This window comes from Odontesthes bonariensis, chromosome 22 (assembly GCF_027942865.1).
Source record: "Odontesthes bonariensis isolate fOdoBon6 chromosome 22, fOdoBon6.hap1, whole genome shotgun sequence".
NCBI lineage: Eukaryota > Metazoa > Chordata > Actinopteri > Atheriniformes > Atherinopsidae > Odontesthes > Odontesthes bonariensis.
Genome location: NC_134527.1, coordinates 16,609,105 through 16,636,964, shown reverse-complemented (window position 1 = coordinate 16,636,964; position 27,860 = coordinate 16,609,105). Strand labels below are relative to the sequence as shown.

The 27,860-nt window shown below is 40.6% G+C and overlaps 1 protein-coding gene across 4 annotated transcripts; it reads right to left on the bottom strand.

Moving 5' to 3' along the window:
• Nucleotides 1–788: 788 nt before the first annotated feature.
• Nucleotides 789–27,860, bottom strand: nacc2 (NACC family member 2). 4 transcript variants are annotated; one of them, XM_075455144.1, is made up of 7 exons: nucleotides 27,800–27,860; nucleotides 5,633–5,814; nucleotides 4,755–5,531; nucleotides 3,288–3,464; nucleotides 2,103–2,208; nucleotides 1,767–1,864; nucleotides 789–1,677 (listed from the first exon to the last, which is right to left on the bottom strand). In XM_075455144.1, exons 2-7 carry the CDS (start codon nucleotides 5,742–5,744, stop codon nucleotides 1,154–1,156), a joined length of 1,794 nt encoding a protein of 597 aa, XP_075311259.1. In that variant the 5' UTR covers nucleotides 5,745–5,814; nucleotides 27,800–27,860; the 3' UTR covers nucleotides 789–1,153. The 4 variants fall into 4 exon arrangements, with proteins under 4 accessions (XP_075311259.1, XP_075311258.1, XP_075311256.1 ...); XM_075455143.1 differs by lacking the exon at nucleotides 27,800–27,860 and adding an exon at nucleotides 27,695–27,766; XM_075455141.1 differs by lacking the exon at nucleotides 27,800–27,860 and adding an exon at nucleotides 27,277–27,684.

Genomic DNA, 27,860 nt, shown 5'->3' with positions numbered 1-27,860 from the left:
TCAAAGATAGTGAGTCCTGGGTTATACCAAGGCCAGTTCTAACGTTTGCTCGACTGAGGTCAGATCCAAGAGAGAAACGGAAAAAGTCCTTCTGTGTTCTAATGGCATAGCTCCAGGCAACAGTAGCTGTTATCTTATTTAGATGCAGGGTGGTGGCTTTGCTGTTATTTTCATTAACTCTTTCTATCCATTTGTTTGTATTAATGCATGCAAGCTCAGACTTTAGTACGTCATTTTTCATGTCTCCCCATGAATCTCCAAGACAGAATGATGTATTTCAAAAGATTTTTAAAAAGCACTGCAACATTTATGTTTTGTTTTTTTTTTGTTTTTTTTTTTGGACAGTGTATTGTTTGAATACATCGGCATAGATAATAAAGGCTAACACATTATAGAATGATAAATGTGAGTGTATCTGTATGCATGTGTGGTTGGGAGGGGGTGGGGTCAGGAGCAGACACAGGCATCGCATTGACAGTCTAATTTAATATGTCACGGAAAGATATGCATAAAAAAACAAACCCATGTGATAGATTTGTTTTTGGATTGTGGAGAAAAATTTAGCATTTGCAGAAAACCATTTTGTAATCTTCACTGTACGAGTGACATGCAAAGTTTCCAGGAAAGAAAGCGGTTTTCTCAAAACTGGATTGTTCTCAAAAGCAGTTTTCAAAAAAGAAAAAGAAAAAGGAAAAAGGAATCACTTTACAAACCATTACACCCCACTTCATGAACTGCCCACAAAGCAGCTGTTGCTTTTGTATTTCACTCAAATGATTGATTATGTTCTGCGCTTTTGTAACATAGCTGCAGGAGCCCAAATGCTGAGTTAATACTTAGTATAATCAGAAAGGGGTGGATCTGAAAAGGTTGATTCTCTTAATGTACTAATACCATGCCTGCGTCTACTTCTAGCAGTGTTCTTCTTTCCGTACCGGTAAGAATACGAGTACGCAAGCATACACGTGCGCATGCATGTGTGACAAACTCCTGTGTAATAAGATCTATGAGTGAAGCTTTTTGTGCTGACAAATTCCTGTTGAGGAAGCACAGAGAAGAAGAAAGAGTGGTGGACAAGATGAGTTAGAGAGCAAGCAAAAGAAAATGCGTGTTAAACAGACTTCACCAAATGAGAGGCAGCCCAAAGGGACATTCACTGTCCATTCACTCTAAGACCTTGTTCAAAACTTTCGACTTTCTGCCCAGGCGGCGTGTGACCGGCCTCAGCGCCTGGGATCAAAGTTGGCGCCCCCAGTGATCTGTTTACGCCCTCCAACACAGCTTCATCCTCATCTTCCTCCTGTTCCTCTTGGACTACTGCTTCACCTTCACCTTCAGCCTCTGTTCCAGCTGGCCCAGACGCTGGGCTGCCCTCTGTCAGTGGCGGGTGAGTCCTGAGAGGGTCTTTGCGATCTGGATACAACCTTTGCTCTAAGGTCTTGAAGTCAGCCTCGAAGGGGAGCTGTACTCCTGATTGAGGGGCACCAAGCGCCAGCCCCAGACCTACAGCAGCCCCCATGCCCATCCCTGCACGGTACACTTCCATGCCATCAGGAAGCATGGACTTGATCTTGGGCAGCCATCTCTTACGAACACGCCTTGCATTTGTGCACATGTCAGCAGCAATCACATTCATTTCACTCTCCTTGAAGTTTGGGTTGAAATTTTGACAGTAGACTGTAATAGAGAGAAAAGCAATAAGATTAATGGAGGCTAGTTGTGCAAAGTCAAAGATGTACTTTTGATGATTTGGGAAATAAACCTACGTTTGACAGCATTGAGGACCCTGCTGTCCAGGGGTTTTCTACTGGGGTCACTTGTAGAAGAACGGATACCTGTCCCACAGCTATTGGCCAGAGTGTTTCTGCAGGAATACAGAGTCCACACCAGGGGGCAGAGTCAGCAACAGGCACATGTATGGTAAAACAACATGGGAACACACACAATAACCGCATTGCACAATATGGCCACAGATTAAGTGTGAAAGCTGGTTAGTGACAACGGCAGCAGCGCTGGAGTCATGCACAGATTTGAAATCAAAGACTTAAAGTATTTAAACACTTTAACAAGAACTTCTTCTTCGTGCTTGCCTTTACACTCACCTATCAAAGAATGTGGCCAAGAGACGGCGGAGTAAGACTTTGTGTTTGATACCGGCACACAGATGACAGTTCATCAGCTGACCTCGTGTCATGAACACCTGGGTACCTGAGTTGGATGGGCAGAAAAGAATCTGCTGAGAAACACGCGAACATCAGGATAATTCTCTCTCTTCAGTCGTACATTTGAGGTCTTTAAGGGAGGTTAACAAAGTTCAAGCAGTCCAAATTAGAATTGGAAACTGAGGAAAGGATGGAGGATAATAAAAACAGAACACTATTAAATTCTTATCCAACACTAACTTTTACATACGCACTGAATTACACATTTTCATTGTGCTTCATTCTGTTTTGAATTAAATTAAATTATGAATTGATTGAATTTGACCATGTGATAAACGTTCTGAACTCTTGTCCTTTCCTGGTGACTGACAAAAAAATTGCATATATACACCATTGTTCTGTTTTTGTCTCATCATACCAGAAAAAAATTAAAATAAAAATCTTTCCCCCTTTCACCCCAGAGCTATGTAAGGGACATTTGGCAGACTCCTGGCAGGCAGTCATATGCTTTTTACTCCAGACTGACTTCTGTCCAGTCACTCTTCCATAAAGGCCTGATTGATGATAACTGCAGAGATGGTTGTCCTTCTGTCACAGCCTTAAATCTCTGAAAAGAAACTGCGCAGTATTGTATTATTCCTTGCAGACTGACCTACACATTGACATGAGTTAAACCCACCATAGCAGCCAATCTGAATAACTTGATGCACGCTGACAGTTTCAGATTCATGACCTTCTCCTGGCCTGTGCGAACATCCGTCAGATGATGCTTTAGTGGCTGTCCTTTCAATTAGGGATACGAATTTAATTTAATAGCGCTGACGTCTAAAAATAATTCAACCAAAATGTATACTCAAATTACAGTGAACGGCAATGACCAGAGATTAACCTTTGACAGCAGTCATTCACTTGGATCTGGGCAAACTCTCCAATCAATGCTCTCTTTGCCGGCACGACAAGTTTTCCTCAATGATGGTTTGAGTGATTTTAACCAGTTAAATATAAGCTTTTTAAATAATCTAAATCAAGTGTAGAGGTCTGAATGCATTCCAAACTACTTTTGGAATTTGCACATGGTAGAATGTGGGTTAGAGTGAATGTGTGTGTTTGTATGTGCCCGCCTACCAGCTACCAATTCCAGCTTCTCTCCAGGGTCCCCCTCAGTGTAGAGCTTAGGGTGGCAGCGGTAGCCGATCTGGCTTATGAGGCTTGCAGGCAGCGCCACCAGGTCTCTGCGGATAAGCACACAGTTGCGATTCTCCAAGGCCAAGGGCACTGCTGCCATCTCTGGCTTGTCTTGGACTAATAGAGCAAAGAGGAACAGAAAGATTTCAGAAAAGAAAGAGTAGGCATACATCAGCTTATCAGAATAAATGCCTTAAAAGCAAAATCGTACTCTCATCCATACCTTCCATCTGTGTCTTAATCGAAATAAAAGCTATACAATATAATTAGCGAAGTGTTTTGGGGTAATACTGTATAACACAAGTTTGTTGCGTTATATAAATGTTTTAGAGAATTGCAGATCCTGATAAGCAATGATGCTGCATCAGTGACCTGACTTTTGGAGGGGGACATATCCATAGCAAGGTGTTAGGTTCTTCCTCCCAAAATATTTTCCCCTAACCTCAAGGATGGCTTGAGGGCATGTGCACACAGACACACATGCACACACAGAGAACAGGAGAAATGGATCCCTCAATTGCAACACATATGAACACTTGAAAACCACGGATTAATCCCTTTGTATAGACACTTCTACCTTAACACACGCACACAGGAAAGATGTGCATGGATCTCAAATATCCAACAATGTCACCCCGCAGTGCTCTCACTGCTTGCAGATAGAGGGGATTTCATAAATATCTGAAACTCTAGAATTCTACAAACCTGTGTAATGCCTTTGAGCTGACGATTGCAAAGAGGGATAAGGGTTGGAGTGCGTCAATCAGGATAGGGTTTGTGAGCCTTCATGTATGTGAATGCAAACGCAAATCAATATGTCGTATGCCGACTTGAGTAGCAAAATCTTCACCAGTGTGAAATTATAACAGAATACCAGTACAGAAAAGCAGCAAAGACCAGCTGTTGTAGTTGTGATAAGAAGTGTGTTGTTGGTCACAATGCACTCCAATCATAACTCCATAAGGCTATCTTTAAGCTAAGAAGAACCCACACACTCAATGGAGGCACATCATCCTACTTTTCTAAGCTGTGCAGGATACATGATTTATGAAATACTGAATAATGTAACTGGGATGAAATGAATGTGCATCATTTTTTTGTACAACACGTAACATGTCTGGAAAAACCCGACATTTTTCTGCAAGTCATGCCGAGTCTAACATTTAGATTGGTCTGATATCATATGAGTTTCCAATTTTTGTGCCAAGGGCAGTTGGGAAAGTAATGCACCGAGTCAGACCAGAAATATAAAATTGATACAGAATTTTGACTATGACTGCTATGGAGTCCTGGATTTGAAAAGTAAACCGAAGAAGTTTACTTTTTTTTTTCTGCATAATAAAAGAAAAAAGCACTGAGAAAATTCACAAAGTTCCAGCAAATAAATGAACATACAGGTATACTCACTCCCAAAGGGGTTAACTGAACGTCCGTAGATATGACTGTAGGTCTCCTCGGTGATCCCATCATAGGTCTCTTCTTCAAACTCCTCATCCTCGTTTTGGTATGATGTGGGACTGTCGGTGGTGGGCAAGCTGGATGCCCCAGGACTGGACCTTTCACCGCCTGTTCCTCCACCAGCTCCACCTCCTGCTCCACCTCCACTTGTCCCTTGAAGGTGGAAAGGAGGCATGCCAGGGATGGGGGTCCCTCCAGCCACTGTGTAGAACAGTGAGCTGACCTTCTCCAGCCTACTTCCCAACTCCGAAGATGAAATTTTACTTTGCGTTGAGGGTACTGTAAGGGGTGTTGGATCACCCCCCTCTAGTTTAATCTTACGTTGTGGCATGAGTAGGGATGTAGACCAGCCCGGGGTTCCCAAAAGGGCAGCCACTGCCAGGCCATTACCATTATTACAAGGACTCTGTGGCTCAGATCCTGTTTCTTCTAGGGACCCTGCTGTTTGTGAGTCACAATGAGGGGAGTTTACTTTGAACATTAGGTCCATGCCTCTTTCAACTATATGCTGAATCTGGAGGTAGCCAGCTGTGTACATGACCACCAGCTGTTCACTAGCTGCCATTGTTAGCTTCCCTGTATAGCAGAAAGTGAGGATCTGCTCAAAGCAAGCAGGTGTGACTGAGGAAGGCAGCTCAAACTGGGTCTTAGTGGAGCTGCTGAAGAGGTCACGAAAGTAGAGGCTGCTGGCAGCCAAAACAGCCCGGTGGGCTTTGAAAGCCTGACCTGGTTGAGAAAGAGAAGTAGAAAATATTAATAAACAGCCTCCTGTGTTGATTCAAATTCATGTGAGTCACATAAAATCTACTGATTTCCTGTTAACCAACCTTTCACCAGAATGGATACATCACAGTAGTGTCCCAGCAGGCGCTGCTCATTGAGGGAGCCCAGAACAGTGGCTCCAAAGTTCGGGATCTCCACATGGAGCAGCTGGGACATGTTGGCCACAGAGGGAGAGGAAGATCGGTTTTCAGATATTCACTGCAGTCTCTGCCACTGAGAGAGGCATCTGTAAAATAAAAACAAACAGGAAAAAAAATAAAAAATCATGGAGGATGCGCCGGAGAAGGAAAAAAATAAGGAGCAAACAGAAAATGTGTGAAAAATTAAAAGATATGCTTGGGGAAGGTAGAGAGGTGAGAAGTGACAACTGGGAAGGGAGAAGCAAAGAGTAAGACTGAAAACAGAGTTTGGATCAAGTGAGAAAACGAATACAGTTGAGGGAGAAGTGAGAGGAGCGTGAAAGAAAGATGGATATGTGAAGATAGTGGGTGAGAGACTGAGGCAGGAGAGAGGAAGGAGGAACAAAGTCACCACACAGGGAGAAAAAAAGAACCAATACAATGGCATGCCTACAGTATGAGTTTAAGTTGTTGTGAAATAGCTTCAGGATATGCTGTTTAACAAGATTTCAATTCCAAGAACCTTGGACTCATTCCACATAATGTACTTAATGCATAAACAACAATTCACCTGCAGAATAGACTTAGATAAGTCAACCTTGACGATAACTTTTCTGTGCAAAACATACATAAAAGCCAGCTTTTCATGTCATAATTCAGAGACACTCCTTGATTATGCTGACACAGTACATTTGACACCATTTGTCTTCTTTCTAAGTTCTGGCCAGAGAACATTCCAATGCAAGACACTGTTTCAAATGAACTTTGATAGTTTTTTAAACTCCCTTTTAGTACATTCTCCGGGAAAATTTGCACCTTCATTCCTGCCTTGAACCTTTGTATTATTGTCTTTGTTTCCCCACCAACCCCCACACATACATATACGCGCTAGTTTCATTATTGAGCAATGCTGCAGAACAGTTTCCAGGAATACAAACTGAAAAAAATGTCACCGCCTCTCTAACACACACACTCGCATACACACACATACACACAGTCTCTCTCTCCTCTCTCCCACTCCATGCGCTCCATACAGGCACACATGCACTCTGGCTTACTTACATAAAAGTGTGCATAGCTAAATCGGCTCACATACACATGCACTGTAAGGCTGCATAGGGAAATTACTGTGTGCCCTGGCAGACAAGCATTCACCTGGAGAAACCAGCACATAACTTTCCTCAGCTAACATGCACAAATGCACAAAAAGAGCGCTCACTGTAAGCCAGACAGTTCTGACCTGTGTAAGCCAGTCCTCTGGTTAAAGCACACCATGGAGCCTTGACACACAAACACACCAGCAGCAATCAGGAGCAGGACAGAAGAGGAGTAGTTACAGATGGAAGGAGAGCACTCTGATGTTCTCCGTCTGGCTGGCTCTCTCTTTCACTTAAAGTGTCATTCCCACTGTCTCATAGATGGTTCTCTCTGTTGTCTGGCTGACTTTTCTCTTACTGTCTCCTATCTCTATATCCTCCAAAACCCCATTCCCTGTTCTAGCACCGTCTCAAAGCCTCCCTATGCCTCCTTGTCATTATCTTTCACTGCTTCTCTCCCCTCTCACTATTCTCCAAGGGCTGAATTCAACAAGTGCCGCTGTAAAGAGGGAGAGAGAGAGAGAGAGAGAGAGAGAGAGAGAATGGGTGGTGGGGGGTGGGGGGAAGAAAAAAAGAGCAGGGCAGAGCGAATCAATGATGAAAGGAGTGGGAGGCTCGGTGTGTGCATGTGTCTGCGCGTGTGTGTCTGATCAATGCAGTATCTATACGTCGCAGGGAGTGGGAGGGAGAGAAAAACACAGGCTACAGTTACAGACTGAGACAGAGACTGGGCAGAGCTAGAGAGAGTCCGAGGGAGGGAGGGGAGAGTTGAGACAGAGAGAAAGTCATTTGAGGACAATACGAGAAGAGAAAGACAATTAGGTTGAAGCAACTTCTGCCACATGCCCCTGGACACAGATGTCTATACGGTTTGACAGAAAGAGGAGGACAATGACTCAGAGAAAAAAAAGAAAGAAGAAGCGCTTACAGAGGTCGAAGCCACTTTCAATTAATTAGACACAGAATAGTGAAACTTCTAAAATGCCTGTTTGACGCAAGTCTGGAGCGAATGCGTCACCCGTTGGTAAAGCAAAGCTTTACTAAAGTGAAAGCTTCATGGTAAAGAATGCAGAATTGAAAAAAAGTTATCAGAAAGGCATTTCCCACTTTCTAAGACAATGATAGTTTTAAAAAAAAAGGAAAAAAGGTTTTAGTTTTGAGCAAGTGTTGCGTATGTTCCCTGAATCATGCCAGGACATCTCTGCCAACCACCTACACAAAACCAGAGAGAAGTACTGTCTCCACACAAGGCTATTTTGCACAGGAATTGATAAATTAAATGATTAATTTACGCCTCTGCTTTGGTAGCTCAGCATATTCAGGTGTTTTCTGTTGTTCCTTTTTTTTAAAATCAGTGCACAAGTGGCCTGCCTAAATGTTACTTGATGTGGATAACGGAGGACAGGAGCCATATGTCACAGCCTGTGATGGGACAACAGCTACAAGAAATACAATTGCTACCAGCAAGAATACGTTCCACAAAGATGTGTGTAGGAGGATGTGCATGTAAAACTGCTGAGACGGATGAGTAAGAGAAATTTTTCTGTTTGTGTGTAGGCATAAAACATAAATGTTGACTAAGTCTGCAGGTTACAATAAAAACCAAAAGGCACGATGGAGATAGCTCTCTAAGTGAGGGGCTGCAGAAATTAAAGTCATAAATTAAAAAAAAAAAAAAAATGACCTTCAAAATCACAGTCCATTTTTTCACCTCATAATACGCAATCTGTTAAAAGATATAAAGCTGTTGCAAAGCATTTTAATGTCCGAGAACATCCCCAGAAAGTATCAAGACACATTCCGTTTTATTCTTTGTCAAAGAAACCTCAAGTGGAGAAAGTTGTGCTAAACTGAGCAAACTTTTACTCTTCAGTCACAGAGGAAATATGAAAGGGAGGATATCAAAAGGCGTTAAATACAGCGAGTCAGAATTTGGTTTAGAGAGCTTTGCCCCAGCAGTGTGTGATATCTGCACGGCACATATAGGCACACATGAGTGAGCACACACAAAAAAGCTCAGTCAAACGGCGGAGAAACAAATCCGCAAACACACTAATGCAAACAGACATACACTCGCTCCCCTGTTCTCTCATACACGACACACAGTCAGGTAATCTCCCTGTGCACACTCAGCAACACACATTCTGTTTGTCTATTTGTCCCCCTGGGAACTGTGATGGAAAATATATTGCTCCACCTTAAGAATGTGCAGTGAGTTATTTTTCTCTGTCTTACAAACAATGGCTGCCTCATCCTGTGTTTTTCACATGATTCACACATGTTTGTCTATAAGTGAAGTTTCCTGGTTTCATCAGCCGCTTGCACAGATGAGGTGGCTAAGTCCGCAATCAAGAATCTTATCTGTCCATGCACATTTCCCACCTTTGTGTAAACACTCCACCTTTGTATGTATAAGTACTCGTGTAAGTTCAGACTTCTTCAGAGTTGCAGCCTAGCGCTCTCCTTCATGAAGCATAATAAACCTTGGAAACGTTGGTGCAGACTCAATGTGCTTTGTTAACAGAAATTTTCACCACAGAACCTGCCAGACTGCTTGTCCATCGGTCCATCCATCGGTTATTGTGACTATTGTGTTCTTACGTTGCCTTCTGCTCCCCCCACCCACCTGACTTTTCTTTCTCTATCCTTCCAACCCTGCATACCACGTACCTACTGTCTCTCTGACAATTAATGCACACAGAGCTGCATTGCAGTGAGGTTGGCGCGTGCCACGGCAGCAAGCACAGTACAGAGTCTACAGACATGCATGTACGTGCCAGCCAGGCAGAGCGAGAGGAGGAGGTGGAGGGGAGCGGGAGGGGGTGAGGGAAAAGAGGAAGAGGGAGGGGGAGAGAAAGAGCAAAAGAGAGTGAACGGAGAATATGTTGAGTCAGGCAGACAGGACAGTGGTGTGCCACATTGCACACAATACACATACACTTCATATTCATGTAAATGCATGCACCAATAAATATGAAGCATATACGTGTACATTCTTAGAAAAAGTGCAAAGAAATTCCCACAAATATAAAAGTGCACATATACACACACACACAAGCATGCACATGCAAATTCCAAGCTACCGCTGCCTGTATTAAATATAGACTTTGCACGTCCCTGATAAAGAAATATAAGGCATGAACCCCCTCAACTTGTTTGTCAAACAAGTGATTATGTGTGAGCGTGCGCTTCTCTGCAAATTGTGTCCCTGTTTCTTGGTGAGAGTGTTTGCATTCCCATGTCAAAGCTTCTCGCATACCAAGGCGTGTTTTTACAATCATCATTATATACCCGGCTGTGACTTTTGGCACTCTATGTCTGCCATGTGCATGTGCAAACATAGTCTGAGTTTTTATATTACATTAGAACTGTTGTTCTGATTGTGATTGTCAGCTTCCTTCAAAATGTGCTGCATCTATGTTAATGAAAGATTCATACCTTCGTACATTGTTATCAAGTGTAGGAGCAAGTCCAAGCTTATTTGAATAATATGAAGAAATGAGAGAATTATCCAGATGGCAAACAAACACACACGCACTCACAGATTTTAATTACTAGTTATACTGTAGCTGCCAACCAAATGACAATAGAGCAACAGTCAAACATAAACCTCTGAAAGTCAGATGCAATATTTATTCATACATCCACCATTGGGGACTTTTTGGAACAGTTCAAGAAAGTCTCGAAGTTGGTGTCACACACTGCAGACAAAACAAACTTAAACATAACATTAAGAATACATCTAATCAAGGCACATCAAATTAATAACATCAGTTAAAATCCCATTTAGTGCAGCAACCCACAACAAAAAAAAAGCAAACTGAAAGAAAATTTTGAGGTGAGCTGAATATGAGCACATCCTTCCTTTCTTGCTTATGTTGCCTCCATACAATCTCAATATGAACAGTCCCCTCGTTATAAATATTCAGATCCTGCAGTTGTTCTCATGTCTAAAGTGTACCAGACAACAGATTCTATCCACGTTGAGACGGCAACGCTCCCTGGCAACAGTTCTACCAATCGGGAACGAGCGGGTGTCTGCCTGAGTCTGTCTGAGTATCATTATGGGATGTCGGGAGAGAGAGAAGGAGAGAGAGACTGCTTATCAATGCTTATAATGTAACATCATTCTCTGTGTATAGACCCTGCTGGGTGAAGTCGTCTGCACATAGTCAGGATCAAAATCAATCTCTCTATGATTCATAGAGTTATGTAACAAGGAGACAACTATGAAATGATTTGTTGTGGGCTGAATATTGTCTGCCATCTCCCCACTTGTATTCACTCAATATGCACCAATTAAGGGCACAGATAATGTAGGTCTAACTTGTGTCTGATGAGGGGAAAATAAAATGCCTGACTGTCAGTTTTAACCCATGGAACAATGTTTTCTGAGGCAATACAATGATCTATATCCAACAACGTGAAGATTAAAAATCACATACTGGCGCAGGATGTATGAACTACAGCTTGTATCATTACAAAATGTCCCATCACTTTGATCAGACTGTAACCTACCACATACTCTTTAAAGGCTCTAGGCGACATGCTTGGTAAACACTGTGAGACCAAACCATTATTCTTTCCTAAACCTAACCTTCCTAGATTTTGTGCCGTAACGTAACTAGTTTTGGAGCTGAGACCTAACTGGAAAAGAAAACAGAAAAATACAAAAAACAATATCACATGAAGGTGTCCCAGAGGGTACTAAGTGCGGTCTAAAGACGTTTGTGAACTTTAAAACTATGTGCTTCTGACTCATTTTGAGGTAAATTAACTTTTGTTATGGACATTCATGGGCCTGAAGCTGCCCAAGAGTCCCCAGGGTCTGAGATATCGTAGTTCATGAGTTTGGTTTCCAGCCTCGCACCAAAACATCTTGCTTTGCAGTTATTTGACATTGTTGGTGGGCTTTAGACGATGTCTTTGTGGCCACTTCAACATGACAACAAATTCCTGTATATGGCTATCCATGTGCAGGGCTCACACAGAGTTAGAGTTGACGCAATTTACAGTGTGTTACATCCCAGAAAAAAACATGGTCTAGACATTCACTAACGTGCCAGATGTGCCTGATGTACAATTATTAGATTGGTATAAAAGGGTAACCATTGTTTTTGTCATCAAACCACAATTTCTCTTTGGTTCTCTGTTTTTTTTCCAGCCAACTAGTTAATTACTTTAATCATTCAAATCACTGTGTGGGCCAAAGCAGGCTGATGCTTAAAAAGCAAGCAAACAAACAAAATACTCTAAAATGCACTGAAATCTTCCTGCCATCAAAATGCAGACAAAACGGAGGCTAAAGATTTGCACATTGGGAAATGGTGGAGACCAAAATTAGAGCAAAAAATGGGGAATATTATCAGACAAAAAGTTGTGGGAAAAAAGAATCTGTATGACTTTAGCCTGCTGTCAAGGTGCAAACATGACAGAGGGCCACACAGAGGAAGAGTGTGTACAGTGTGTGCATGTGTGTTTGTGAGTATGTGTGTGATTTATTCTCTTGAGGCAAAGACATTGCTAATGGACTCCAAGTGGCTGTGGGAGGTAAACAAACAAACAGTTTCAGCAGCTACTACCTCAGACCAAACTCTGGCGATTGCGGCTGTGCAAAACAGTACACTCATAGATGTCAACTCAAATACAGCTGAACATACATGACAGGATATGGACACACAGACGAGACTTGAAGACAGTGACAGTGAAGGGTGTGAAAGTCTAAAAGGTACACGAAGAGAGTCCTAAATGAAAGAAGTGACAGGGTGAGAGAAAGTCAGATGATAGAAAGATAAAAAAGAGAGAGGCAGTATGTGTTAGAGATGCGCAAAGAAAACAAGAGACAAGTTGAGAAAACACAGTCACACTGAAAACAGAGGTACAGAGGAACAGGATTTAGACAACAATTTACGCAGCGACCGAAAAATATGACTCAAAATTAGTTAAGAGACGAGTGATGACAGAAATAAAGCCACATAAGATAATCATTGGAAAAAGTTAAGAATTAGCTCAAGTAAAGAAAATGACTGACTGTTAATGATATTCTCAATCAAATTTTTACTCATGTTGCTATGACCTGGAACAATGTATGGCTTCTTCTTAACCTGATCAGAGTCCACTTTTCCACAAAGGAAACACATGCAGGCAGTTATAAGGACAAAGTGACCACATTACGGACTCTAAAATGTCATCTCCACCAAAGTAGCTTCCCAGGTTGACAATTTCTTTGAGGGAAATTCCTGCCACAGTAAAAGACAGAGAAAAGGAATCAAACATTCCATGACATAAGAACAAAAGGTAGGCTGGATCTTATTCTTTTAAGTAATGTCAAACTCATTTTGCAGAACCACAGGGGCCTGCGGGTCGTTCCAGTTTACAGCAACACATTAGGGTGATGGCAGAGGAGCAAGGAAACTCGAGCCTCAGACTCACGCAAGACTGAGATATTTACAACAAACACTGACACTATGACACAAGACAAAAAAAAAAAATCCCCAAATTTCCAAGTTACCGAGAAACTATACGTAAGCAACAAGAGAAGAGTAAAAGGGAAGAGAAAACCCACTGATGTCAGAAACTATTCAATACACAGTAATAGAACAAGTGTGTGTATGTTAAGCAGCATTTTCTTGTGCTAACACAAGGATACTAGATACTGACCTATGACTGCCACGTGATAGTTCTTTTTTTTCAGAAAATGTTTCTAAAAAGCCTCTACCTTGGCACTGGCTTGCAGCTGCCATGTCACTAGTGGGTGTAAAAACTATAACATGTAACTATTTGCTATAAGCCTAAGGAATCTAATTTCACACGTGATCTGATGCTTTGCTTTTGCAAACATTCCATCATTTCTTAAAAGCTAGGGCACATTTTCTTATCTACCTTTAGCCGCTTGGTAATTCAATGGACTCCCATGACTCCTGTGAGTTATAGAAAAACATTTTTGGTATGTACCAATTATGGTACATGTATGAACAACATTTTAATAAGCCTTTAAGCACGCCAATGAAAATGGAGATATTATGTTTTAGGGTTTTTTTTAGTCAGAGAAAAAGTAATCTGATATTTTTGGAAGATCGAGTTACACTGATCAGTGACTAAAGCCCTCAAAATGAGTTTCTGGGAAGTCTCTGAAACTGTCCGACAAACTGACAATTATTAGTCGCATGCAGGCAGGATTTGTCGCTGTACAATTCATGTACAACTCTGTACAACTCTGTTCACCGAGGTCTAAAACTAAGGAATGCAACTGTATATTCTCTGAAGCAAATGTAGCTTTATCAAGTAATGAAACTTTTTCAGGACATAAAGTGAGGTCCATGACAACACATAAGTCCACAGAAATGATTTAAACATGAAACATGATGTGGCCCTTGGCAGTTCAGTGGGGATGATGTAGTCCTACCTTGTGACTGCTTTAATAAGGGCATCAGTTTACTCCTGGGGGAAGATATTGTGGCATCTCAAATGTGTTAATTTCCAAACAGTGATCACGCCATGGCAATAACTCTCTACTGGTTTACAAAGGAGTTAATTTGTTTTACAGTACTTGATGCCTACATGGAGAGAACCTTGATAATTTATTTCTGCAAGTACAATTACAAAGCTGACGTGTCAGTGTTGCTAGCACACCAAACCACAAGACAACTAACAGTCAGTGCACTGAAACGAGCTGGATTTTCTCTGACTTTAATTTCCTGAACACAGGGCCCTACGGGACCTCAAATTTACCTCCTAAGTGAACATAACTGGCCCCCGTTCAATCAGCCAGGAACAAACAAGTGCTCTAGAACTGGAATAGTGTCTAATTGGACAGTTCACTTTATTCGATAATGATACCAAAAAAAATCATCAGATTCTCATAGGTTTGCTCATCTTCTCAGTATCGATATATTAAAGTATATTAAGTTTTAAAACAAGTCAAGTATAAAATGTGAGCATAAAGTAAAACTAACTGTCCAGCAATACAAACAGCAAACTCCAAAATAGTGAATAGCGTCCACCGACCCAAAAACTATAACGGCTGTGAAAAACAAATAAAGGCCGGCTCTAAACCCATTGTTTGGTTTGTTCCTAATATAACAAGGCTGTCATGAAGGTATTAAAACTACATTTCGAGACTGGATCTGTGTCCAGCTTTCTCACAGATGTGTGCCTGACTGGTAATCTAGCCTTAGGTATGCTCTTTAAAATGTCCCTCATTTGAGGTTGAAATGGCCATTAGATGGTCTGCTGAGTGTCACCGACTGTCAAACAAGGATCACAATTAGGTTAGATGTCAGGAAGTCTGCATGTTTTCCACTGTGTTCGCATCAGCTCTATGCATTTGTTCCAAACATGATTTGATTTTCATGGGACATGAGACAGTGAACGTGGAAAAACTAGAATCAAGAAATGAAAGCCTGCACACATACACTGATCAAATATAGAATTAAAACTGTCAGCCTAACATTGAATAGGTCTCCTTTTAACTTTGAGATGGACCACACAAGACCTTTGAAATCGTGTAGTTAAAAAAACAACTAAGCTGTTAGAAGCGGATTCTGATGAAACTGTAAGGTGGAAGGAAGGGATAGTTATTCTTTGTCCACAAAATCCCAAATACTTTAAATTAGACTGAGATCTGGGGAATTTGGTGGCCACTTCAACTTTCATGTTCTTCAAACTATTCCTGAACAATTTTTTGCATTGTGATAGGAAGTTTCCTCTAACTGAAAGAAGCAACTGCATTCAGGGAGTACTATTGTCGTGGAGTATGGGTAGTCTGTAACAAGGTTTACGTAGGTGGTCAAGAATATCATCCACATGCTTTCCGTCTTCCCGTAGGCTCTCTGCTGCCATTTCTATTCCAGGTAAACGACAAAAACAGACACCATATGACATAGAAAAATGGGTTTATTATGAACAGGCTCCTTTAAAAAAAAAAAAAAAGCTCTTTGGTCAAGTTCTGACTCTCACACAGCATTTCTAGGCACTTCTGAGTGATTCAGTTGCTCTTATGTGGGATTTCTGTGGGATTTGACAACATAGAGGACTGTGCAGTACATATCGAGAACACCCTAAAAGACTTGCCATTTCGCAGATGCTCTGAGTTCGATGAGCTCAATTCAGACATGAAGAAGAGGAGTGACTTCCTGATATAGAAGATTTTTTAAATAAAACTCCAAGAAATGTAGCTCAAGCATGCTTTTCTTTTGGTGATCATAAGGCCATCGTGCAATCTGAAATGATTCTTCCTGGCTACTCTGACTTTTTATTATTGTTTTATGTGTCATGGTGAACGGTGCTTTAGTTCAGGTGACAAATTCCCATTCTGCTTTGTATCTTAAATGAAAAGATATAGTTAGGCTTCAATCAATCAAAACTGTATTTACATGGAACTGTCTAATTAGAGTTATTCAAAGTGCTTAGACAATCCACATAATAAAAAGACACATGCATGTCAAACAGAGGAGGCTCCGCCCCGCCTCGCTGTGTCCTTATCAAGCCAGCGTCGTAGTATTATCTGAGTGATGCGGCGAGTTAAGCGATGCCAGCTTGAAGTGTGTAAGCACACAGGAGGTGGGCCCGTTTCACCCTCCATTACTACCTTTCTTTCTAGCACAGAGGCATATACCGTTAAGCAGTATGATAAGCAGCAGATCAACTTCAACCCACCTTTCTGCCTCTTTACTAGGGATGCCTCTGTAAAAGGGATTTTTGAATGTCAAAACTTGGTTTTATGGTCAGGGTTGAATACGTTGTGATTTTATGGCTAACTTTAGGGTAAGGGTTAGGCATTTAGCTATGATGGTCAGGGTTAGGATAAAAGGCTGGAATGCATAATGGCAGTGGTGAATCACCACCAAGATAGTAAGTGTGTGTGCATCGGTGTATGAGAAAGACATTGTAAAACGCGCTGAGTTACAAGGTGTTATATAAATGGAGAGCATTTAGCATTTATTATATAGCTTTGTGTGCATGTTTTAGGCCTGAAAAATCACAAAGCCTACAGTCCACACAAGGAGGAGTTATTCACTCCCACAGAAGCCACTGCTCCTAAACATCCTGAAACAGCTCATGCGTAGTCTTGTCATTTCTCTCATTACAATGCAAAACAAAGTACAACCTCTTTCAGTACGAAGGTTTTATGTATCAGGACTAAGAATCAATAGCTAAGAATCTTTAGCACCAATAATTTCATGTGTCTCAATTGTATCAGTCTCACAGAAAACTTTAGGATGAACCTTTTGCAAAGTACATTTATATGAAAATGAAAAAAAACATCACGAGAAAGTGAAAATTCCTCATAAAAAGTAAGATCTCTTAAAAATTCCAACCTGCAAACTGAAAATATGTACTCTTACCATTAAAGTAAAAAAAAAATATATATATTTTTATCTATTACCCATCATGACCACACACATTATTGAAGATGTTGCAATAAAAACAACACATTTAGTCACTATTAAGCATAAAATGTACAAAATGTATTAAAAAATAACTCAACTTACAAGAGCAAATGCTTCCATGCTTCTTTATGATGAACTGTTACCTGATGGAGGTCTAGCACCAAAATCTAACAAACAGGATGTTTTTTTTTACAGTTTAGATAGTGTGCAAGAGTTTGATTACAACTGTCAAAATGAGAGATATTCAGGTCTGATACACCTTCAAACAATTTTCAATTCCTGCCTAGAAAAACCACAGCTCTTATCTACAGAGCGAGGCCTTTTTGTGCATGAAAACAACATTTTGGAATCTAGTAAGGCTCCGTGACAATAAGTTTCTTAAAAGTTTCCAGTTCATAGAAGACAAACACTGAGTAAACGACTGCATCACAGGAAGAGAGTGACACGTATATTGAGAGAGGGGGGAGCTATGGAGAGAATAAACTTGCCATTTTGATCTCCCCACGCTGTTGTTTCTGATCTGAATGTTCAACAGTGACACATGTGTGACATCAGGGAAGCCCAACATGGTCGTCAGATGAGCCCTCAGCGAGATGTAAAAATGAGGACACATCTTTCAGCATCACTGCCCCACTGTCTACAAACAGGAATACACAAACACACTCACGCACAGAAACAAAGACATACAGAGAGAGCTGTGCCCACAATGACTGACTGCCCCTTGTGCATCTTTCCTTTAAACGGAGCGCTTTGATTCAGTCTACTCTATGAAAAATAAAAATTCCATGGAACATCATAATAAAGGAGGGTTAAAAAGACGGATCTCATGACGTGGCAAATATGTCTAAAATCAGTGTTGTCGACTGTAAAAACGTACAATGAAAATAGTTTTGTTCCAGTGCCAACAGACACATCCACATTTATTTTAAGTGCTCTGCCCCACGCCCCTCCCCCAACCCTCACCCACACACACTTAACTGTGACCCAAGAATCTTCCAGTCAGCACCACACTAAGCTGGCATACATGTACTCAAATAACATGCCATCTTAGATAACCGTATCACCCTGACATGGGGTGCGGCTGAGTGCTCTTTTATCTCTGTCTCAAGTCAAAAATTGAATAAACAACTCTAAAGGAGGCGGTACCCTCAAACAGCAAAAAAATCCCTTTGAGTTTTCATAAGAGGTGTAAATGTAGGTCACTCTGTCGAGGATGAGTAAATCATGACTGCTGAACAAGTGGTAGTTCCCCCAAATTAACACAAATTCACACCAATATAAGAAAAGTGTGCCACACATTTCTATACTGCCTCCGGGAAGTGGTTTACTTTAATTCTCACTTACACGACTAAGAGCTTGCCTTACTCAACCTCATGCCATTATATTTAATGCTCCTCCTTCACATAGGATTAAGGGGGAAAAAAATGTAGATCACGAATTGAAAGCAAGCCATATATTGAAACAACTAATCAACATTTGGTTCAATGCACTTAACATTTTTGTGCGTGAATCACCAGCTTTCACAAAACAACAGCATTTGATTCTGGAAATGAGCACACATTAAGTTTCAACAGTGCCTCAGTGGCGCACAAAGCTTTTGTGAAAAAGGGTGGGGGATTTTACATGCATTTCATCCATGTGACCACAAAAATCAATCACAACTGTTGGATTCTTGATGTCCAAACTATGAACTTTTCCTAAGCCAAACAAAATAGTTATTTTGCTAAACCAAACCATGAAGAACCATGTTGAATTGAATTGTTTCTTGATCTTCCTATGTTTTGTGTGCCACATAAGCTGAATTTGTACGCTTAAGAGGCAATATTATTATTATTATCTATTTTCTTACAATTTATGTTACATGAGAACCAGTCTGGTTCTTTCCCAATGTTACCTACATTATTAAAAAACCAAAAAGCATCATACTCGTAAAAAGCTTCTTTCAATTTTAAAAGAGTTTGTAAAACCAAACTAATATACTATAAACTTCACATAAGGACCCCAATTTCCATTTTCTTAGACTCTAGACTCTAGTCAATTAGCAACTTCCAATAATGTATATTCAGACAGTTTCGTACATCTGACAAAGTTCCCATGTTCTAATTTGGGTTTTCCCTCCTAGATATAACATGGATGCCATAGGCAGGCAGCTGCAGTTGCTAAAGTTAGCAGTCAAAAATCAGGAGTTTGATTAATATGATGCAACAAGATATTCAACAAAAAATACAAGCAAGCCTAATCCTTCGTTGAAGCAAAGCGTTTGGGGCGTGCTTTGGATTATACAATGTTCCGCAGATAAAGGAGCTATACATGACTCATTTGATATGCAAGGTTAGCTAAATGAAAGGCACAAACAAAAATCCAAGCACATGTCGTCCTCCATCATCATACAGAGTTTGAAAAAAGTAGTGGAAGCCAAAAGTCTAGCTGCTAAACACCACACTCAGCACCATTTCACTAAACTCCCAATCAAGAGCAGAGTAAGCAATGAAGGTTCATATGACAACTGAGCCAAAGTTCAGAATGCCATACCATGCTGTTGTTGATTTTCCAGAGAAAGAAATGCAGCAGCAGTACAAGCATACAAAGGTAGAGGTTGGAGACGCCTTGGTTTAAAGCACTGCCTATCCTTGTCGAATAACAGAAATTGGGCATTTAATTCAACGTTATTGCAGACACAACAGCAACTATGATAACTGTCACATAAACATTCTTAAGAATTATCCAGTACATTTATATACTTTGCTTGAATTCAGACACCTTATACAATATTGTGATTATAAAAATCAGAATATATCATGTCAGTATAAACTTTATTCTGCGAAAAAAAGACTGTGGCAGCACTGATACATAAATGGATATTCAACACAGCATGATTTAATTTCACGGGGGATGTACATTCTGTTTTCTATTGAAGAAGCTGTGTTGTCTTGGATGGCCAGAAATCCTATTAATTCAATAATGATGTGGTTACATGTGCGAACACATTAGCTTTGGTAATGCGAGCAAAGCAGGGTGGGCTCTGTAGTGAAAAGTACCCGCCTCAGATTCCTGTCTTTTTCCACTGGCCTCTACCAGCATTCAGCCCGACAGTTAGGACATGAAGAGCACATAAAAGATAGGTCATCATCACAGAGGAGGGGTCAGCCTATCTGCTTTCCTCCATTATTATCTTACGCACTGATTTGCAAGCTTTGTTTACCGGTAGGAGTCTTAAGTGAGGATTGAAGTTTGCAGCAATTTAATTATGTACAGTATGAAGCAAAAGAGCATGGAAAATTGAGGTGGGCAGCAAAGTTAAATGTCATCCAGTCATCCACAGTGCTTTCTCTCTCTCTCTCTTTCTCTCTCTCTCTCTACGTCTACTTCTCTGTGAGTGTGTGTATTTGCATGATTCTGGCTAATTTACGTGTTTGTGTGCATGTCTGTGAGCGTCATTCCCTGAATTATAGGTCTAACTCTACCTTTAAGTCAAATAGCCCCTCACTGAAAGCTTAAACATTTGACCAAATTTTGCAATACTATACAGCCTACTGTCTTAAGTTACACTTGAGCCTTTGCAAAAACACAGGGAGTTAAAAGGTTCCATTAAAAACATACAAATCAAGATATTTTTTTTTAACTTGTCATAGCTCCTAATGCATATTATAGTAACAATGAAATAGCTTCTTTATAAAGATATATATATATATAGGCTTAATGAATTTGTTATGGTCCGATGCCACAAATGCCTTCAAACAAAGCAAGATAGCATAGACTATGAAGTGTCATTAAGTAAAAAATCCAATTTTCCATCCTATTTGAGAATCTGATCTCATGACTGTTTCAGAAACACATCTTCGTCATACTTCTCAGTAGCCTGTAATTCACTGCCATGGCTACGTGCTTCTATTCAGGCTGAAAATACTTGGAACAATCAAATGTGCACATGCTCCCTTTGCTTTTTCTTTCCTTTTTTTTATCTTTTTCATTTAGGCACAAATGCACAGAGATACACAATCACACGTCTATACTCACATACTCGCACAACACAGGCACGACATTCATGCCATGTGATCTCGCTAGGCATTATGCCAACGGCCAGACATGTCACTTACCAGAAATCGCTGAGAAGAGAATGAGAGAGCAAGGCAGGCACTCACACACACAAACAGAAATTGTGCACATTTGTCAGTATGTGAGAGCTCCTTGTCAAGTGTAAGTACAGTACATACACAAGGAACATGAGACTTAGCTGCTAGTTATCTGCTATGGAGTATGGTGTGGGGGTAGTCGATACTGAGAAAAAAGAGCGACACGTGACCTCTTAAGATCTGATGTGGAATTGTTCTAGGAACATGCCATGTTTACTGTTCATTGTCTAAATTCTTGGAAGGCTTCCTGAAAAGCTCATAGCAAGCCAAAGCAGCCCAAACATGTTTCAAGATTCCTCATGGCTTTTGCTGATCCTCTCTTTCACTCTTTTGCCTCCTGATTATTTTTTAACTTTACTTAATTTCAGCATGAACATTAATTGCCTGTTTGTGCCAAGAAAAACTAGAATGCAGTTGGGAAACTTGGATTCATACCTGTTATTACCTCTGTGTGCACTTCAAACCACTGGTGGAATACATTTAATGAGTGCAGAAAAAGAGACACATGCGCACACACTTTTCCACTACAGAAGACAGCTAAATTGTCTCACTTTCCTTTGATACATTCATTGATTTCTTACAAGTGTTCCGTGAAGAATGCCACAAGAGAGGCATGCGAAAACATTAACATGTTGGCCAAAGGAAACCAAACATGCAATTCTGAGAAAATTTTCATTATATTTTGCAAGTAGGCTTAAGTTGTATCTGTTTGAAGGAAAGATAATCCATATAGAGTGAAGAAGAAATTAGTTTGAGCAGCAGCAGGGGTGCAGGGAGTGGGGTGAGGAGGAGGGTGCAGCAAAACATCCATTTAAATTGATCGGTGGTAACTAAAAAGGCAGATCAGAAAAGCTGATCACATTTCTTTTACAAAAAGAAAGGAGAACTGCTCCGTCTTCACATTATTTTATGCTTCATTCTATATTTCATGTGATGTAATGGTTGGAATATCTCTCTGCATTAGGGCTTTGCAAAAGCCCATTAACATACTAGCTTTTGTGCTCCTACTTGGGGGCAGTATCACAACTATGTGGAATAATATGTGGGCTGCTCTTGGTATTATCTGTTACCTTGTTGGTATTTTAGCTTTCCTCTTTTGTGAAAAAGATAGAAGCCACTGTGGACAAAGTACCACTATGTGGTGAAGAGAAACTAAGTGTTAAATAATGATTGTGTGTAATCAGTGTAGCTGCTGCCTGTGTTTGTTTGCCGGTTCTGCTTTGTTATTTATCATTTTTGGTCCCCTTTTTTATGAAATCGGTCATTGTAAGCTCCTCCTGGCTTGAGATAGCTCTCTGTCAATCAGCATTTGATCAATGTGTAGCATCATCTCTCAGGCAAAGGTGCTGTTAGCTTTTTGGAGGACTGCATTCTTATCTATGCTGATAAAATACTAGTGTGAGTGACACAGAAGGAAACCTCAGTACAAGTCCGAACAGCCCCCAACAGTGAAAATATATTTACTTAACACCTCAACTGACATCATGTATGAAATATATTAGTCTTTAGCATTAAATTTCAACACTTTGGGTAAACATTGTGAAACAGTGTTTCTCCGTGTCATTTACCGGCAAACTTCATCAATGTGATTGGACGGTGGATGGTGGACTTTAAGCCCAACCACCATTTTTTCCTTGACTTAACCGAAATGTTTTGATTTGAACACCAAACCACGTCCAAGCAAGCTACCAAATCTGTCTAAACACAAACCAGGAGCAGCTAAATTTTTCAATGCCAAAACCTAACCAGTGAGTGAAAACTGAAAGTATTCAATCTCATGTAAACAAGTCCTGAGCTTTCTTAAACCCCAGAACTTTCATAAAGTCTGCAGAATAACGTTTGTACCATTTGATGTGTGCATCTATTATTGCTGCAGCCGGTGTATCAGACTGCAAAACCAAAGCACACCTGGCGCATATCTTACAGATGCCACAGCACTGCCAACGTGGCAGTTAATTACGCCCTGGAAAGGAGATTCTGATGGTACAGACCAACAAAATGAAACGACACAGAACGTAAGTTCTTATAGTTATCTTAGTGTGCAGGTTTAGCTTCTATTCCACTTCTTATTGTATGAAACATGATCTATTGTACAATACATGAATGTTATACTGAATTTTGTTGAGTAGTTAAGCATAAAACGATAATCACAATAGTGAAAAATGTTATATGATAAATTTATGACTTCAAATAATAGACCCTATGGTCAGTTATTGGTGACCAGTATTAGCCAATACTGCCACAAAAATCTCAATCAGTGCAACCTTACAGGCGACATGTCCCTGGCACTTTCTCAGTAGGGTGGCATCAAACCCCTTAACTTTTTACAGTCTTAAGCTCTCACAAAAAACAAACCAAATAAAAAAAAGACAAATAAAACAAAAATACCTCAAGGGTTCAATCCCCCATCCATCCTCCTAATGTCTTGCAATGTTACAAACGCCTTAACATTCTAGTCATATAGTAAATACATATGTTGCTATCAACATTGATTTCAGATGTAAGACAGATATTGGGCACCATTAGCATAACATATTTTGTCTATGGGGGAGTTATCAAAACTATAAAAACATTATGAGGTGTTTAGTTCAACTTCACATGGGTGCATCTAAAAAACATCAGCATTTGTACCTGTAGTAACTTTCTCCCCACCACATTTGAAATAAAAATTCTGCCCCTAAACAGTACAGACATTAACATGACTTAAAATTAAGTAGGACATTTCTTTTTAGTTAACCTTAATTGTTCAAATTCCAGCTCAACAAGCAGCAACCTACATGCCTGAACAAACCAGCTAAGGCAGGTTTTTATCCTTCAAGGTTTACCTTGAACAGGATTTGCAATACCTAGAAAGTGCATGTCAGTTGTTTGAGAATATGATGTACAACTGGTGCCCTGTATCGCATACCATCAGCAATGACTCATAACATTCAAAGGAAAGGAAAATTATAGACATATAAACACACACCCCACACAAGCATACTCGCATTTACAAAGAAAAGCACACAAAGCATGAAGGCGCACACAGTGGCTGGCAAGCTAACACACACAATTACAGCAAAGCAGCACTATGGACAGAAATGGTCACTAGGTATAGTTTGGAGTTGGAAGTGTTTTTAATTCATCCTTAAAAGTTTACATGGATTAAAAACCTGGAGATGATGTCATTTTATTTGATTTATTTTTCTTTAATGGTGCAGTGTTAATTAAAACACCTCATCTGTTAGTGAACAGACCGCGTTTAACAAAAAACAAGTAAAACATCCAGTGACAAATACATGTTTATTTGAATAATTCCTAATTAAACTTTGGAATTTTCCTACATCCAGCAAGTTAAACCTCGGTAAATGTTCTCTAATATGACACTAGGTGGCGCATCTTCACATCGCTAAAGGCCTTGGAGTGGGTAGGCTAATATTGTGCTAAGTATTGGGGTAGATGGGGCCATGCCAAAAAATATAAAGTCTAATTCTTATTTAATACAAACAATTATGTTTTCATCATTTCTTATAATAGTTTAATTCACAGAACGTTATATCTCTTTTAGCTGCTTGCACCTTAAAATCAGTTGCAATTCACCAATGCATCTTAGCTAAATAGCACAGATGAACACACGAAAGACTGACAACTTTTATTGCACATTGTTATGTGAGTATTTCCACTTCTGTGATTGCTTGGACTATAATTCAGACCTGGTCGCTGTAGATGCGCTATCCAAACTGATTCGGAAAGCCGAGAATCAAGCCGTTCAGACATAATTCAAAACTTTTCTGTACCATGAAAATGTTTAAGAAAAAAAAATATTTTGTAGAACATGTGCACATCACTAATACCAATTTTTCCACCTTAGGAATAAAGCAAAGGCGCAAATCAGTAATTACAATGCTTTTAAATAACAAGTTGTTTCTCAAATTGTATTACTGTATCATCACGAATTAGGATCAATACTCCTGAAATATATGTAAAGAGTGACAATCACCTCCAGGCTCATCAAGTGATGGATAAGCATCAACTCTTGTCTATTTAAGAGACAAATATCTCACATTCTTCGTGGGTTGTTTTTTTTCTATCCCCATCTGTCAACCTTTTCAGTCAATGTCCACATCAGTTATAGAAATCTGTGCTGTGCTTTTCTCTCCTTGACACTCCCACACTTGCACACAGCCCCGGGCCCCTTCATGGAATGCTGTACAGTTGAGAGGCCTATGGAGGAAGGGCATCCCAGGACACATGCTAACGCACTCACCGACACACTCAAATAGTCACGCACACACATGCACACACACATGCAGACAGACAAATACAGCTGTTGAGAGCCGTCACAACGTTTTTTTGGCAGATATCCAATTCAAAGATGAGCGGTGTTGGAAGGCCTTCGTTCAGAGTGAAAAACTAGGGGGGAAAAAGTCCCACATTTTCCATGTATGTTGTGTTAAAGAATGAAAATAGAATCTTGGCAGCACATGTGCACATTACCCTGAACTTGTTTGCCTATGCAGGAGGGTGAGTATCATGATAAAAGCCGTCCTTGTCTTGCCTCAGGGCAGACAGGTACACCTATGGAAACATATTGATTTAAAAGAGTTGCCTCAGACTAAAGGCAAATACATTTAGCTTCCCGATGTAATATTTACACACAAGGGAAACACATACTGATTCAAAACTATACTTAAATGATTCACATAACTTAAGAGGCCAGAAAATCCCACCTGTGCCATACCTGTTGGGCACTGGGACACTAGAAATGCTAATACTTACTCTTGGTTGTTATACAGAAAAGTTAGGATACATACCATCGCAAAAAAACATGTAACAACTTGATTGTGTTCCACAGTCATCTTCACAAACACACAATGCAACATTAGACAATAAGAATGACAGCACAGGGACAGAGAGAAAGAGTGCATGCTGGGGAAAGAACAGTGACAGGAAATGAAGAAAACTGCCACAAACTACTTGCCGGCTAGCCACACATTGCAGTCATGTAAAAACAGGAGTGTGTGTGGGGGTGTGTGGAGGGGTGAGGTGGGGGGGGGGGGGGGCAGTCTATGTATAGCCTGATGTCTCTTGAGGAGTTCAGGTGAGGTAAACGGAGCCACAACTGACAGGAAAGTGCATGACTGTGACTTATGGTTGAACTTTTTCAATTATCCCTAATATTGCATCTCCCTAATATTGCATCATTCTAACTCGACTAAACCCATTTGATGTGTAACCCCATTGGTCCGGCCAAAAACATTTTAAAAACAGCCATTGTGTAACTCTCTATAACAAAACATTTGGCACAGAGAGCCAAGTGCAATGTGTCACGGCAATATTTTGGAAAGCACAGCAAGAATCTAGACAAACAGCCCCAACACTTAAAAATGCAAGGGACAGTCTGAGAGTGAAGACACGTTGGATCATACTGTAAGTCGTGAAATACTGACCCCCTCCACACTACTGCAACATATCTGTATGCAACCATGCAACTTATAGCATCGTGGGTGCATTATGGGTGGAGATTTGCGTTTTGACTTCATCATGACGCAAGAGCGATAATATCATGCCACTTTCACCACTTATACAGTTGAAACTAATGACAACACTGTTTCCTGTGGTTCAAGCGCTGCCCCACATCATCACCGGATCGCAATCCTACTTGTTTTATATCAAATTCTTGTAGTGCCGCGTGATACACAAAAGCGGGAATTACATCTCTTCCTCCACGTAAAATCTCCCCAATTCGCGATATTGCTCTGTAAAGTTCAAGACTCGAACTTAAGTTCAGGGTGTCGTTCTATCACAGGCGAGTGTTAAGCTGTAATGTGAGCAGGTTGTCGGAGTATGCGGCGGGTAAATGTGCCCACAAAGACAGAGAAAGCAGGGAGTAATGCATGGTGAGACCTATGCGTCATACAAATCAGGCTCTGTAAATATCACGCCAAGACAGAAGAGGATATATTTACCCGATATGTCGCTATTCCATAGAATGCGGCTGTCAGCTGGCGCAGATGTGGCAGGCTTTCTCTTCGGATAGCCTATAAACTTTGTGGGGTGTTTTATCTTTTTTTAAATAAAAAAAAAGTAGGCCCGGTTTCCCCTCGTCCGCTGGCTCACTCTACCACTTTAGTCCTGTCTTGGCCGCTCGTCCCCCATCTCGCTATCCCACTCTCTCTTTCTCTGCCCGCTTCTGTCCCTGTGCAGGAAGTAAAACGCGGCTCACGCGGATAGTATACGGACTGCGAACAGCCTGACATCATGCACCATTCCGTATAGAGTTCTTTTTAAAGACACAGACATGATAGGGCTGTGAGGTTTACAGCAGGTAAACTGCCCTACTGTAGTCTGCGAGGCAAATGGACTGTCAGCAGCGCTCGGTCATACCTTGCGCCTTTATTGACACATGAACTCGGTGCACTCTGCAGGCTTAAAGGCGCACAGTTCTGTAGATTAGTTTCACAACCTCCGTCGGACGTGTTAGCCTCTTACCACTGTGACTGTTGTCGTATTCGAACGCTGTGGAAATGCATTGAGAGCTATGTAGGACAAG

What these genes read in the sequence shown, in the direction of transcription:
- nacc2 (XM_075455144.1), bottom strand. Translation starts at nt 5,744, where the DNA reads ATGTCCCAGCTGCTCCATGTGGAGATCCCGAACTTTGGAGCCACTGTT. An exon ending in TTCAGTTAACCCCTTTGGGA is followed by an intron (nt 3,465 to 4,754) that starts GTGAGTATACCT and finishes TTGCTCTATTAG; the next exon opens with TCCAAGACAAGCCAGAGATG. An exon ending in TTGGCCACATTCTTTGATAG is followed by an intron (nt 1,865 to 2,102) that starts GTGAGTGTAAAG and finishes GTATTCCTGCAG; the next exon opens with AAACACTCTGGCCAATAGCT.